The 14,427-nt window shown below is 47.9% G+C and overlaps 1 protein-coding gene across 1 annotated transcript in view; it reads left to right on the forward strand.

Moving 5' to 3' along the window:
- CALCRL (calcitonin receptor like receptor) overlaps positions 1-14,427 on the forward strand; it is a 743,490-nt gene that overhangs the window by 659,815 nt on the left and 69,248 nt on the right. The window contains exons 9-10 of the mRNA XM_063934127.1: positions 6,720-6,780; positions 6,868-6,934. Of these exons, the coding sequence (XP_063790197.1) occupies positions 6,720-6,780; positions 6,868-6,934 (128 nt within the window). The remainder of the gene's footprint in view (positions 1-6,719; positions 6,781-6,867; positions 6,935-14,427) is intronic.

Raw genomic sequence — 14,427 nt, forward strand, 5'->3', positions numbered from 1 at the left:
CGGGACGCATTCGGTTTGCCAAGTTTGCAGACAGTGATGGGTATATTGATGGACATTTACAAGTTTTTGAAAGGACTTGTAAACTACATGATTTACCCAAGTTGGAGTGGGTAAGACACCTTTTTGCCCACTCTGCATGGAGAGGCCTTGGAGGCCTATCGAGGAGTGGCCACGGAGGACTGTGGGAGTTACGACAAAGTCGCGAAGGTCCTCCTCCAGCGATTCTTCATCACTCCAGAGTCGTACAGGAAGAAATTCCGGGACTTGCCCAAGAATCCTAGCAGCACCCATGAGCAGTTCGCCACCCAGCTGCGGCAGTACGTGGTGAAGTGGGTGAAGGATTCTGAAGCCACTACATGGGACGCACTGATTGACCTGATCTGCAGGGAGCAGTTATACCGCAGGTGCGCCAGGGCTGTTTCTAGCCAATTTGGCTCCCAGTGCGAGATTTTAAAATGCGCCCCCCCATGACATAAAAAAATGTGCCCCCCACACACACACCTAGATAAAAAAAACGGCGTGCACCCGGCAAGGGGGCATGGCCTTGTCTAAATGGGTGTAGCCTCATTTAAATGGGCATGGCCTCGTCTGAAAAGACTACCTCACAATCCAGTTTTTGACCCTGCTCCAACAGATCACGACCACCACAGGAAAAAAATTATTTATATTAAGCCCCACACAGTAATGCCCCCTGCACCATATTATGCCACACACCGCAATGCCCTAATGCTCTTGATACATTAAATCCCCACACTACTGCAGGCAAGAGTCCCCATTTCACACATTACGGCAGGTGTCCCCATTTTACACATTGAGAGAGAGAGAAAATACTCACAGAGGCGATTACCGCTCTTCGGCCGCCTCACCAGTCGCTCCTCGCGCCGGCCTTTCCCTCTTCCTAACTTGGATCCCCCTCTGCACTCCGCTCGGGGGGGGGGGAGTTTCGCGGAGTGACGGGGTTGCGCCGTGACGTAACGACGCAAACGCGTTATTCCGTGAAACTCCGCCCCCCGAGCGCGTTACTCGGGGAGAAATAGGAGGGGGAAGCAGGGAGCCACAGTTAGTGCCGAGACGGGCGCCCAGTGCGGATGCACTGCTCGCCTGACCCAAGAAACGGCTCTGGGCGCGCCCCACAAGTGAAGGAGTGGTTGCTAGACTGGGAGCCACCCAGCTTAAAGATGGCTGCCCAGTTAGCCGACAAGTATGTGGCAATTCGGCCACAGGGGCAGAAGCGCCCAGCCAGCAGCCAGCTCCAATAGACTGTACCACCAGAGGGACACCCCTCTTCAGCTCATCACCCGCAAAAGCAAGCATCTTCCAACCCAGGTGCTCTTGGACAACAACCGCACAGCACAGCAGCGTCCCTGCAACTGATCAGAGACTATCGGTGCCACGACTGGAGAAGAAGTGTTACGGCTGTGGGAAAATCGGACATCTGAGGATGAACTGTCCTGCATCCCAAGCACCACAGGCTCTCAAAATCTGAGTGCTGGAACCCGGCTCGCTTGTTTAACGAGTGGAGGTGAGCCTACAGAGACTGTTCCCGCTCCAGTCAGGCCGATGGAGTGTGGCGAGAAACAGGTGGACTCTGCGGAGAGATTCACCTGCATGGCCAAACAGCCCCTACACAATATGTGGAGGCACCTGCAGCCGGTCCACGTGGGACCCCTGCAGGGTGAAGGCCTAAGAGACTCTGGGGCCCTTAATCACTGTGGTGAGTCCCCACCTTTTAGATTCTGCTGCAGTATTGCAGGGTCACACTGCCAAGGTCACCATGGCAGATGGAATGGAGAAAGTGGTTCCCATGGCAAGAGTCTACCTGAACTGGGGAGCTGGACCAGAGTTGCGAGAAGTTGCCGTCATGGATGGTCTCCCAACTGATGTGGTCCTAGGAAATGATCGTGTCTGGGACTGTGCCCATAGGAGAACCCTTACAGCAAGTTGCTGTGGACTTAGCAGGTCACCTGCCTATGCACAGTAGATCGAGGAAGACATGCAGCCTCCCTGTGGTGGATGCCACGCAGGATCCTGAGGCTGGTGCCAATCCCCTGAGTCAAGTTCCACAACCACCGTTGACATCAGCTACTCCAGCACAGCCCAGAGGAAAAGACTACCGCTGCTAGACAACTGCCAGCCCAGCCAACCACAGTCACAACTAGCCCAGAGGAAAAGATTACAGCTGCTAGATCAGCACATCGACCCCGCATGCCTTTTGCCTCTGGTATGCCTATGTCCCTTAGCAATGCAGAGGATGTTGGTTCCAGCTTGTTTGATCCTGTGGGGGTGCCCAATGATGCTCCTGACGTAAGTGGTTTGCCAACTCCGGCGGTGAGTATGAGAAACCACACTGACATTTCCATGACTGAATCCTACCAGACTGACCCTAGTACTCCCCCCCTAGATCCCCCTGTAGGGTGTCCCAATTTAGGAGAAATTGAGTGCCGCAGGCAGGAGTTTAGGGAGGCTCAACTCTCTGATCCATCCCTTTCAGGCATGAGGCGTCACTCTGGCAGCGGTCTTGACAGGGATAGGGTAGGAAGTTTGACCTGGCAGAAAGGGTTAAGGTTCAGGGTAGACAGGAAAGTGGGAGGGGATAGATCAGATAGGGAACATGTCCAACTGGTCCCCCCAGGGAACTTTCCTGCGCAAGCGGTGTCGGTTGCCAGTGAAACCCCTTGGGACAGCCACTGAGAGATTGACCGTACCCTGAAGTGCCTGACCCAGAGCTTACCCTGGTCTGGAATGTCGGATGACGCCCAGACCAACTGTAAGGCTGGTGCCATGCATTGGCACTCCAGCGGTTGTATCGTGTCTGGGACTGTGCCCATAGGAGAACCCTTACAGCAAGTTGCTGTGGACTTAGCAGGTTACCTGCCTATGCACAGTAGATCGAGGAAGACATGCAAGCCTCCCTGTGGTGGATGCCACGCAGGATCCTGAGGCTGGTGATCTGGCCGCCATCACTGTGGTACAGGTAGCGGACGAGGAGGTAAGAGCAGACCGAGGTGACAGTGTAGGTTACCCGAGTCATAGGTCGACAGAGGAGGATTGGAGGGCAGGTCTGACAGTTAGGGCAGACAGTTGCCGGATAGGAATGACAGAGGTGCCTGGGGTACCTTGTGTGAGGAGACAGGGGTAGGCCCAAAGCAGAGGCGACCAGAGGCTGTGCCTGGTCCACATCACCCAGACTGGCACTGACCTTAGAACCTGTAAGGCCCTTCGGACACGTTGTCATTGAGTTTAGTCCTGTAGTGAATACCCTTACAGAGATGGCTAGGAAGGGCATTCACAAGTCAGTGGACTTTGCACCCACTTGTGAGTTGGCATTCCAGTAATTGAATGAGGCTCTGGCACCAGTGCTGTCGGTGCATATTCTTGACCAGGACGTTGTGGTACGAACTACTGCGCCACTGCACGGACTGGGAGCAGTACTGAGCCAGGAGGAGCCATATGGGCAGGAGCACCCTGTGGCCTGTTGGAGCAGACCACTGCTATGGTGGGAGGTGTGGTATGCCACATTTGGGACACCTTGGGTGGCACTTGTGTGTACATTGGACCAGTTTTTATTCTGCTTGTGTAACTGGCCCCCCACAGTGGTGACTTTCCACCCACCTGTTAGGTGGTTGCAACCTACCTTGGGGAAATCGGACAGACTTTTGTGATGGAGCCTTGAACTTGGACTTCAGGTGGACTATTTGAACATTGTGCACCCACGAAGAAAGGCCTACTACACTATGGATGAACTGTCTAGGCTGGAGCCTACACCTCCCAGGTAGTGTCCCCTTCAACCCAAGAGACTGCGGGACCAGGAGCCAAATCGTTGGGCCATGGCTCCCTGGTTTTCTCACTTGAATTGGGTGGGGAAGAGTGTGGCCGGAGAGACATGGACAATGGTGGCCACATGGACAATGGTGGCCACAGCGCTGAAGGGGTTAACCCTCAGCTGCTGGCGCCATTTTGACAGATGACCGCGGCAGTGAGGGCAGCGCGCTGAGCTGTGTGTGCGCACCGGGGGAGAGGAGAGCCACTGCAGCCGGGAGATCAGCTCCCGTTGCAGCGCTCTGTGTGTGTGCCGCCGCTGGGGGCCGGGAGATCTGCTCCTGGTGCCTCAGCGCCACGGAGGTGGCCAGCCGTGGCAGCCGTGACGAGTGTCCCAGGCTGCTGCGCTGCTGGGGGGTGTGCCACTCATAGGGGACCGGGCTAGCCGGCTCACTAGCAGCGGAGACAAGCGAAGGCAACTGGACGCTGGGGATCGGGAGCGTAGCTCCCCGCGCCTTAGCGCTCCAGAGGCACAGAGCCCCGGCAGCCGGGATGAGCGTTCCGAGCCGCCGGGTTTCAGAAGGGGGGTGTGCCAGGCTACAGGGCTCAGGGAGTACAGTAAAACAACAATATTTTTAAATGTGAAATACACATATACACACACATATATATATATATATATATGTGTACAGAAGAAGCTAGCAGCGCCAAAAATACAGTATCTATGTTAATAAACAACAGTATAGGAATAATATATATGCTCTGTAATAAGTATCAGAACAACACCTGTTGGACACTCCCTTATGCAATTTAGGGCGTCAGCTTGGGTACCTCAAAGAAATTGTAAGCACTGGTATGTATGCCTACTAGTTCCTAAAAATGGTGGAGGGGGGGGATGAGGTATTTCAAGCGACCAAGGTGTCTAGTCAATAATTGAGAAAAGCAGGTACTATAAAAAATTGAAATTTTAATATTGGGAGTACACTAAAAAAAGGGGGGGGTAACATGCAATACAATGTAATAAAAATATAGCTAGGTTAGTGTAAAAAAGAACTAGGTTTAGACTAAAAAATACAGTGGGGGTAAATTTGTCAAAAAATCATAAAAGTACATAATAACACTAAAAAAAAAAAAAAAAAATTTAAAAAGCAAAAAATGCATAGGATAAAATACAGAACAGGTGAGGAGAAGTAGCTTATCTTATCAAAGTTTGAGATGAGATCAGAATGTCACCCAACATTCTGATCTCATCTCAAACTTTGATAAGATAAGCTACTTCTCCTCACCTGTTCTGTATTTTATCCTATGCATTTTTTGCTTTTTAAATTTTTTTTTTTTTTTTAGTGTTTTTATGTACTTTTATGATTTTTTGACAAATTTACCCCCACTGTATTTTTTAGTCTAAACCTAGTTCTTTTTTACACTAACCTAGCTATATTTTTATTACATTGTATTGCATGTTACCCCCCCTTTTTTTAGTGTACTCCCAATATTAAAATTTCAATTTTTTATAGTACCTGCTTTTCTCAATTATTGACTAGACACCTTGGTCGCTTGAAATACCTCATCCCCCCCCTCCACCATATATATATATATATATATATATTATATTGGATTGGGAGGCAGTGTCTGGAAATGTGAAGCCTGGTGCAGGGCACCAGGCACAGGGAACAAATATTGTTTAAAACGTGTATGTGTCCCCCAGCTGCCGTGTATGCTATGGATGGAGCCTGTGCTGGGCAGAGGCTCAGTATATATTTAACAGACATATATGTGAAATGTAATGTATTTTAAGATAAAATGCACTTACTTGGTTGTGTGTCCCAGGAGGGCGGAATCCATGGCTGTGCAGGTTGATGGATTCGCACGGACGTTTTTGCCAAAAACGGAATGCTTTCTCTTCCAGCCTCAAACGTAAAAGTAGCATTGGAAGCAGAGAGGAGAAGCTCAGCTTTGAAACAAGCTGAGTGGTTTTCTGGAGCTCCATGGAGGTCACCCGTAATGGCCAGGAAACCCTGACCAGGGGATCTAGGCTGCCCAGCTCTGGAGCCCGAATCCAGGCTGCAGATGGTGAGCTTGGTCCCGGGCAGGTTTTTGGAAGTACATTTAGGCGGGAAAACTTCCCCCAGCCTAGACTGAACGGCACCAAGGCGTATCCTGATCCTCCGGGATGGGATGGTCAAAAGAGAGTGACCACTCCCCACTGTCCATAGAGGACAATGTGACTAAAGCATGCACAGCTCATGATTAAACATTGATTGGCTATAAACCACAGGGCGGGCTTACCACCTCTGGTACTGTGTGGAAAATTTACATAAAAAGGAGGCCGGCGAGCATCCAGGGTGTATAATACCATTTTCTTCTGCTGTAAACATCTGCTGTATTGCTGAAGTTCTTTTCAGAACTATTTGGGCAAATAAAGATCTTCTGCCTAAAGACGACTGCTTCATCTTTTGACCTACAGAGCTAGGCGAAACCTAGCTCTGTTCACCGGCTGTCCATGGTGTAACTAGCGTCTCCAAGATCCGCCTTCGGCCTGCTACCGTGCTGTGCTTAGGCAAGCAACGTTTGGGGATTCGTCAACACCACACAGGTGTGGTAAGGCGGCGTGTCAAAACATACAGAGCAGAACCGTGGTTCCAAACGCCAAGACAGATTATGAGTTTGGTGGTGGCAGCGTAAACCCGCCCACTGCACAGTGGGTGGAGTCAGTAACAGGCGGTTACTGACGGTAAGCGGGAATCCCCTATGAGGCCAGGTCCCGTGTGACCTAAACATCCATTCTGTATACTGGGGACGGGACGCGAAAGCGGTGAGGGCTTTCGTACGGGACCGTCTAGTCATAGGTAACATCACCAATTCTTTGTTTTAGAGGTTTTAGTAAATTTACCCCAGAAGACCTAAATTGAGTTATATATTTATCACTTTTTTTAACATATTTAACATCCGTCCTGTTACAGGGTTTCCACTGATTCCAGCGTTGATAAATGCTGTTGCCCGGACTTTGTATTACAATGACAAGTACGTTTTTCACTATTATATATTCACATTTTTCACTATTTTATATATTTTATTGCAAAAAGCTAATATGTCACTTTTTACATTTAGCTGTTGGATTAGCTCTGACACCCATTTGCTGTATATCATTCATGGACCCATTTGTGCTGCTTTATTGGTATGTATGCTTTCCTTAGTGTTTTGAGTGCTTGATTCAAACTGTTTAGATTGTGAAACATAATTTAAATGAACTGTGGTACCTTACTTCAGTTAGGGCATCGGCTGACTGTGTGGTCCTTGTATCTCTATACAGGCTCATAATAGAACATGCAAATACCTTGATTTTATTGTGAGATAGTTTTGTATTTCATCTTTTCATGGTAGGGCTAGATTTTAAGCAGTAAGGATTGTACTGGAAACTCCTTTGCTAGTTTGCAATTGTAGGAGCAATTTAGGGTCCCTTTCAGACCATAAAATGCAGGCCACATTTATGTAAAATTATGCACTAAGGGCCTAATTCAGCATGAATCGTTATTCTAAGAAATTGCAGTTATCTGCGAGTAGAAAGGCACCCCCCTGACAGGAAGAAAAACCGCCTTGTGCAAGTTTGCAAATGCATCGCAGATCACGATCCATTCGCAGATGCCTACGTAATTTCTGTAACTTCAAAGATTTTTTGCCATCTGACCAAATGTAAATAGGTCTGAGGCTTCAACTAATCCGTGCCTGAGACGGCCTGGAAGTGGTCTGCGCTGACGTCAGAGACCCTCCCCAAAAATACCTGGGAACACCTGCGTTTTTTCTGACACACCCAGAAAACGTCAGGTTTCCACTGAGAAACGCCGACTTCCTGTCAGTCAAACACTGGCTGCATTGCGATTACAATCTGTACAGATTTTCTGCTGCTATAACCCCTAGCGCATGTGCAATGCGAACACTACACATGCGCAGTCATTCGATAATAGCTCGATTTACAATTTCCCTCAATAGCATTCCATGCTGAATTAGGCCCTAAGGACCTCTTTCAGCTTCAGTTGCAGTTCTGCGACTGTATCAGAACTGCACCTGCATAGAATCGCACAGCAAGAGTTGCCCAGAATTTTCAAAAGGACACTCAGCACACAAAAAGCCGCCCACCAATGCGTTTGAATTGCAAATGCATTGCAAAAAATTGAGCAACATCAACATCAATGCAGTCGCACCAAGCGCCATGTTTTAAGTCATAGCAATCACAGCTGACATCAGATGCATGCCCTGAAAACGGCCATGACACTCCTGCGTATTCTCAACCACTCTCTGCAAAAGCCATGTGTACGCCTACAAATGTCTGCCACCTGTCAATCAACCTGCGATCTCATTCTGGCAAGATGCGATCGCAGAAGAATTGCAAATCGTGGGTCACGCATGCTTGTGTCGTCCGATAATTAGCCAATTTGCGATTTTGCAAAATTGCAACTGAAGCTGAATAAGACCCTAAGTACATTAAACATAACTCATTTTTAGCAAATGTTATGGTGTGCCATTTCTTATTAAATCAGCTTATGATTTAGGTTTAGTAATCCTTTAATATAAAAATAAAACGAATAACTCCACAGAGTAAGAAACTGCTACTTGGCTTGAGTGCAGCTGGCAGGAAAACTATCCTTCAGGGATGGGCTGAAAGTACACGCCCACGGATACCTTTATTTGTAGCAAAACTTAATTTCTTGTTTAAAATGGATTCAGTGGAAGCTATATTAGAAAAAGAAAAAACAGGTGGAACGTTTTTTCACATTATATATATATATATATATATATATATATATATATAGATACCCACCCCCTTAACACCAGGCGTCAGATTCACCATAGCCTGAAAAACAGTTCTTGGTATTTTACATAACTGGCAATACAAGACGCAGCCATCCCACTTAGTTGATGGTGGAAATAATCTGGCTTCTCCCTTCCAGGTCCTATATTAGGGTGCAGGGGCGGATTGGGACTGAGGTATGAGTCCTTAGGTCAACCACACTTAGGTCGACAGTCATTAGGTCGACCACTATTGATCGACGTGAAGTAGGTCGACATGGTCAGTAGGTCGACATGTACTGTTTTTGGTGTCGTTTTCTTCGTAAAGTGACGGGGAACCCCAATTAGTGCACCGTGTCCCCTCTCATGGCTCGCTTCACCCGCCTTGCTTCGGGCAAAGTGCCTCGCTCCACTACCGCTGTGGTTGGCCCAGGTTACCGTTCCCAATTGTAGTCCACATAGATCGTAAAGTATGTGAAAAACTCATGTCGACCTTTTTCCATGTCAACCTAGTACATGTTGACCTATTGATCATGTCGACCTAATGCGTGTTGACCAATAGTGGTTGACCTATTGACTGTCTACCTAAGTGCTGTCGACCTAATGACCGTATCCCGGATTGGGAACTAAAAGTGGTCCTGAAAAATGTATTGAAGTGGACTCATGTGAGCGGCACCGAATCAACTGTAGGTGGAACCAAAACCAAAATAGGCAGCATTAGTACATTACTATACCTGGAAACATCGATGATAGGCAAGGCTAAAGCAACAAATAATGGTAGGCGGTTACACCAACAAAGGCAAAGCATGTCACAGTAGTCAGACCTTAAACACAAAAAGGTTAGAAAGTATTATACTGTATCACAAGTAGTGTTCCTGTCTACAACCATGGTTTCCATCATGGAACAATTCCTTTAGGAGTCACATGACCAAAGTGCACGCGGAACTCAAACACATTGCAGCAATTTGACAAAGCAGGGCTACTCCTGTACAGTGACGGAAGGCAAAGGCATCTGCCATGTCACATCATAGCATTACTTTGCTGCTACACAAGACTGCCTTAAAAGGTTAAATACAACTACAAGCTAATGTCTCATCCCCAAATTTACCTGTAGTATGAGCAACAGACTACTATAACAAGTATCTGAACTCCATCAACTGCATCAAATTACTAATTATGTACCTGGTACGGGCCCTCATTCCGAGTTGATTGCTTGCTAGCTGCTTTTAGCAGCAGTGCAAACGCTAAGCCGCCACCCTCTGGGAGTGTATCTTAGCTTAGCAGAAGTGCGACCGAAAGGATCGCAGAACAGGGTTACATTTTTCTTCATGCAGTTTCAGAGTAGCTGCAGACCTACTCCTTCCTTGCGATCACTTAAGTCTGTTTAGTTCCTGTTTTGACATCACAAACACGCCCTGCGTTCGGCTAGCCACTCCCCCGTTTCCCCAGGCACATCTGCGTTTTTACCTGACATGCCTGCGTTTTTTTAGCACACTCCCGGAAAACGGTCAGTTACCACCCAGAAACACCCACTTCCTGTCAATCACTCAACGATCAGCAGTGCGACTGAAAAGCATCGCTAGACCTTGTGTGAAACTGCAAAGTTTTTTGTGAAAGTACGTCGCGCGTGCGCACTGCGGCCCATACGCATGTGCAGAAATGCCGATTTTTAGCCTGATCTCTGCGGCAGCTAGCGATCAACTCGGAATGACCCCCACAGTATTTACCCAATAGTTGTGGCCAGGTCCTTACAAATTCAATGCCTAAAATATACTTATCCCAAAGGAAACACAGTACAATACACATTATATGTGCATTATGTTTAGTACTGTATGTGTCCTACTGGGTTACTTGTAACTTACTTTGTTCACGCACAATGGGGGTAATTCCAAGTTGATCGCAGCAGGGATTTTTTTTAGCAATTGGGAAAAACCGTGTGCACTGCAGGGGAGGCAGATATAACATTTGCAGAGACAGTTAGATTTGGGTGGGTTATATTGTTTCTGTGCAGGGTAAATACTGGCTGCTTTTTTTTTACACTGCAAATTAGATTGCAGATTGAACACACCACACCCAAATCTAACTCTCTCTGCACATGTTAAATCTGCCTCCCCTGCAGTGCACATGGTTTTGCCCAGCTGCTAACAAAATTCCTGCTGCGATCAACTTGGAATTACCCCCAATGTCATGCTGACCCCAAGAGCAGCAGCTGGCCTAATAGTGCAATGACTGTGGGACAAAAGCACTGGCTATGCCACGAACGAGACCATCAAAATCAATACAGAAAATAGCAGAAAATACGGTTGGAGTGCAAGTTATGGCCAGTGTGTATGCCATCTTACAACTAATAGAATGCTGTGGAGCTAGGACACAATGGCTGTTCAGACTATAGGACCAGAGGGCTTGCGCTCAGTTTAGACCCGTGAACACGAGTTCAGCTTTACTCGCTTTCTTATTGAAAGATTTTATTTATTTTTTTGAGAAAAAGTTTTTATTGAATTTTATATTTTTAACAAGATATTCGTAAAGTAGGTATTACAGGTGTCACACATTGGCATATAATGCAGTCAATAAGTAACTATCAGTGACAGAATATCAACTCAGGTACAACAGTGAGTGAGTGGAAGATCAAACAGACGTGTATGTCTGTGTATGGAAAGCCATCAATAGCTAGCGTTATACGTCTGGTATGTACCATAGCTAAGGGTGAAGGAATATCTCTTAGTGGAACAATATAGCTTATAAAAGAGAAGCAGAAAGTGAACTTAGCAATAGAGGTAGAAGAGAAAAAAAGGAAAGCAAAAAAAAAAAAAGAAAGGGGGCGTGAGAATTGGGGAGGGAGGTAGGGGGGGGGATGGTCGGACGGTCCCAGCCGCCCAGGCAGTGCGTCAGATTATCCTAAGTTGGATAGGGTATCGTGATGGTTCCCATCATCTTATATGGTAGTTAGCGGAGGTTCAGCACCGAAGTGTGACGTCCAGGGTGACCACGTAGTGGTAAAGTTATCTGGGGTATCCCGGAGAACCGCGGTTATACGTTCCAATCTATAAGTTTGCCATATAGCATTAGTGGTAGCAGGGATTGTGGGGGGTGACAGAGATTTCCAGTTAGCCGCAATTTGGCATTTGGCCGTATTTAGGATATGTTTAATTAACTTCTGTTGGTGGCGAGGGGTGTGAGGTACTGGGCGAGAGAGCAGGGAATAGAGAGGTGACATCGGGATCGTCAGTCCAAGGACCCTAAAAATAAGTCTATGGACCCTAGTCCAATATCCCTTAATCTGCGGGCAGTTCCACCAAATGTGCAGCAGGGTACCGCGTTGACCACACTGACGCCAACAGCCATCCGAGCAGGAGGGATAAATTGAATGGAGACGCGTTGGCACCAGGTACCAACGATAATATAATTTGTAGGCATTTTCTTTAATTCGGACCGAAATGGAGCTCGTGGAGATTTCCTGCCTAATCTCAGACCACTCATCTGGCGTCAGGGTTTCACCCACCTCCCGTTCCCACGCCATTTCGTGGGGTTCTTTCAGGGGCGAGTTGTGAGCCAACAAGATTTGGTATATAGTTGAGAGCAAGCCTTTAGTTGATCAGCAAGTGCAACAGAGGGATTCAAAGGTCGATTTACCTCCCATGGGCAGTGATCCGGGGGTAGAGGCAAAAAAGTGGCGTATCTGTAAGAATTGATAAAAGGTTGAGCGTGGGAGGGAGAAACGGGATTGCAAGTCGGCAAATGTGGGGAACGTATGTAGCGGAGCAATGTCCAGAAGGAAGAGTGTGTTATGGTTGGTCCATGAACCAAAAGCCAGATGGTTCTCCCCTGGCGGGAAAGTTGGGTTGTTCCACAGAGGGGTGAGTAGAGGATGGAAGGAGCGCAGCCGGTAAAGTCGTGAACAAAGGTCCCATATGGAAAGGGTAAATCTCACTGTGGGCAACAACGAGGAAGCGGGGGGACGACTGTTCGGTCGACACCAGAGCAGGCTATAGGGGGAATATTTGTGGAGTGTGGTAGCCTCCAAATGTGTCCATATTCTGTGTCCAGGTTTGTCGTGCCAAAGAACACACGTGGTTAGGTGAGCAGCTCTATAGTATTTAAGGAGGTCAGGAACCCCTAGACCCCCCTCTAGGCGATGCTTTTGGAGGATTCTCATCTTTACTCTGGGCTTACGCCCTGCCCAGATAAATCTGGTAAGGTCTGCTTGGAGATTTTTAAGGATTGAGGTGGGAACGTGGATGGGAAGAGTTTGCCACAGATACAACAGACGGGGCAGTAGAGTCATCTTAACGGCCGTCATTCGTCCAAACCAGGACAGGATATATTTATTCCACTTGGTCATATCGTGTTTAATAGAGGTTAATAATCTTGGGAAGTTGGCAGCATAGAGACCAGAATAGGACTTAGTTAAATAAATGCCCAGGTATTTGAGTTTATCAGCTCGCCAGGCACATGGGAAGGAGGCCTGTAGGAGCCGAAGGTCTGGGTCCGCGACGTGCAGGGCTAGGATTTCGGTTTTGTCTAAATGAATGTTGTAATTTGAAAACCGGCTGTACGTAGCTATCTCCTCCATCAAATGTGGGAGGGAGGTCGAAGGGTCAGTCAGGGTGAGAATGACGTCATCGGCATATAGTGCAATTTTGTGATCGTGGGTTCCCGACATGATACCAGATATGTTACGGTTCAGTCTAATTCTAGCTGCCATTGGTTCCATAATGAGGGCGAAGAGTAGGGGGGAAAGGGGACAGCCCTGTCGGGTGCCGTTACGTATGGGTAGAGGGTCGGAGGAGAGGCCATTGATTAAGATGGAGGCTGAGGGGTTCTGATACAGCGACGTAACGCCTTTATAAAAGGCGCCATGTAGGCCCATATTTAGAAGTGTCTGTTGCAGGAATGGCCAGGCCACCCTAACGAAGGCCTTTTCTGCGTCGAGGGCCACGACTAATGTCGAGAGAGACTTGTCTTGTGCCAACTGGATAAGGTCGATGAGACGTCTAGTATTATCTGCGGCCTGTCTGGATGGAATAAAGCCGACCTGGTCGGGGTGAATGAGGGAGGGTAAAAATGGAGCTAGTCTGTTAGCCAGGATTTTAGCGAAGAGCTTTAAGTCGACATTTAGGAGCGAGATGGGTCGATAGTTCTTCATCTCAAGCGGGTCCCTGTCGGGCTTCGGAATGAGGATAAGGTTGGCCCTCGTGGTGGCTGCATCGAATGAGCCCCCATCCAGGATTGCGTTAAACATAGATTGGAGCATGGGGAGTAGAGAGGCTGTAAATTTTTTATAATATAGAGCAGTGAAGCCATCAGGGCCAGGGGCTGCGGTACGGCGTAGCTGCTGGATGGCCACTGAGATTTCCTCTGTGGAAATGGGGGCATTGAGCGTCGATATGTCCGAATCGGAAAGCTTAGGGAGTTAGCAAGTGGATAGATAGTCTCGGAGCTTAGAGACGTGGTCAGGATCAGCATCTAGAGTGGAAGGGAGGTTGTACAAGGATGTATAATAATCCCGAAATTGGGAAGCCATTCGTGACGGGTCAAACGTAGTGGACCCGTCCGCACAGCGTAGAGATACAACGCGATTTTGAGTACGTTTCGCTCTGAGTTTCTGGGCCAGCAGAGTGTCAGCCTTATCTGATTTTTCGTAGAACCTCTGGCGTGCCCATAAGAGTGCCTTGACTGCCTTTTTGGTGAGTATTTGGGATAGCTGACCCTTAACTGCTAGGAGTTTGGAGTACGTTTTCTTTTTGGGGCGGCGTTGGTGCAGAAGGGTCAAGGCAGCAAGTTCTGATTCTAAGACTCGGATTCGTTGAGCTTCAGTTTTCTTCTGGGCAGCCGAAAGGCTTATAAGGTAGCCTCGGATGGTGGCCTTATGAGCCTCCCATA

This window comes from Pseudophryne corroboree, chromosome 7, assembly GCF_028390025.1.
Source record: "Pseudophryne corroboree isolate aPseCor3 chromosome 7, aPseCor3.hap2, whole genome shotgun sequence".
In the NCBI taxonomy this organism is placed as follows: domain Eukaryota; kingdom Metazoa; phylum Chordata; class Amphibia; order Anura; family Myobatrachidae; genus Pseudophryne; species Pseudophryne corroboree.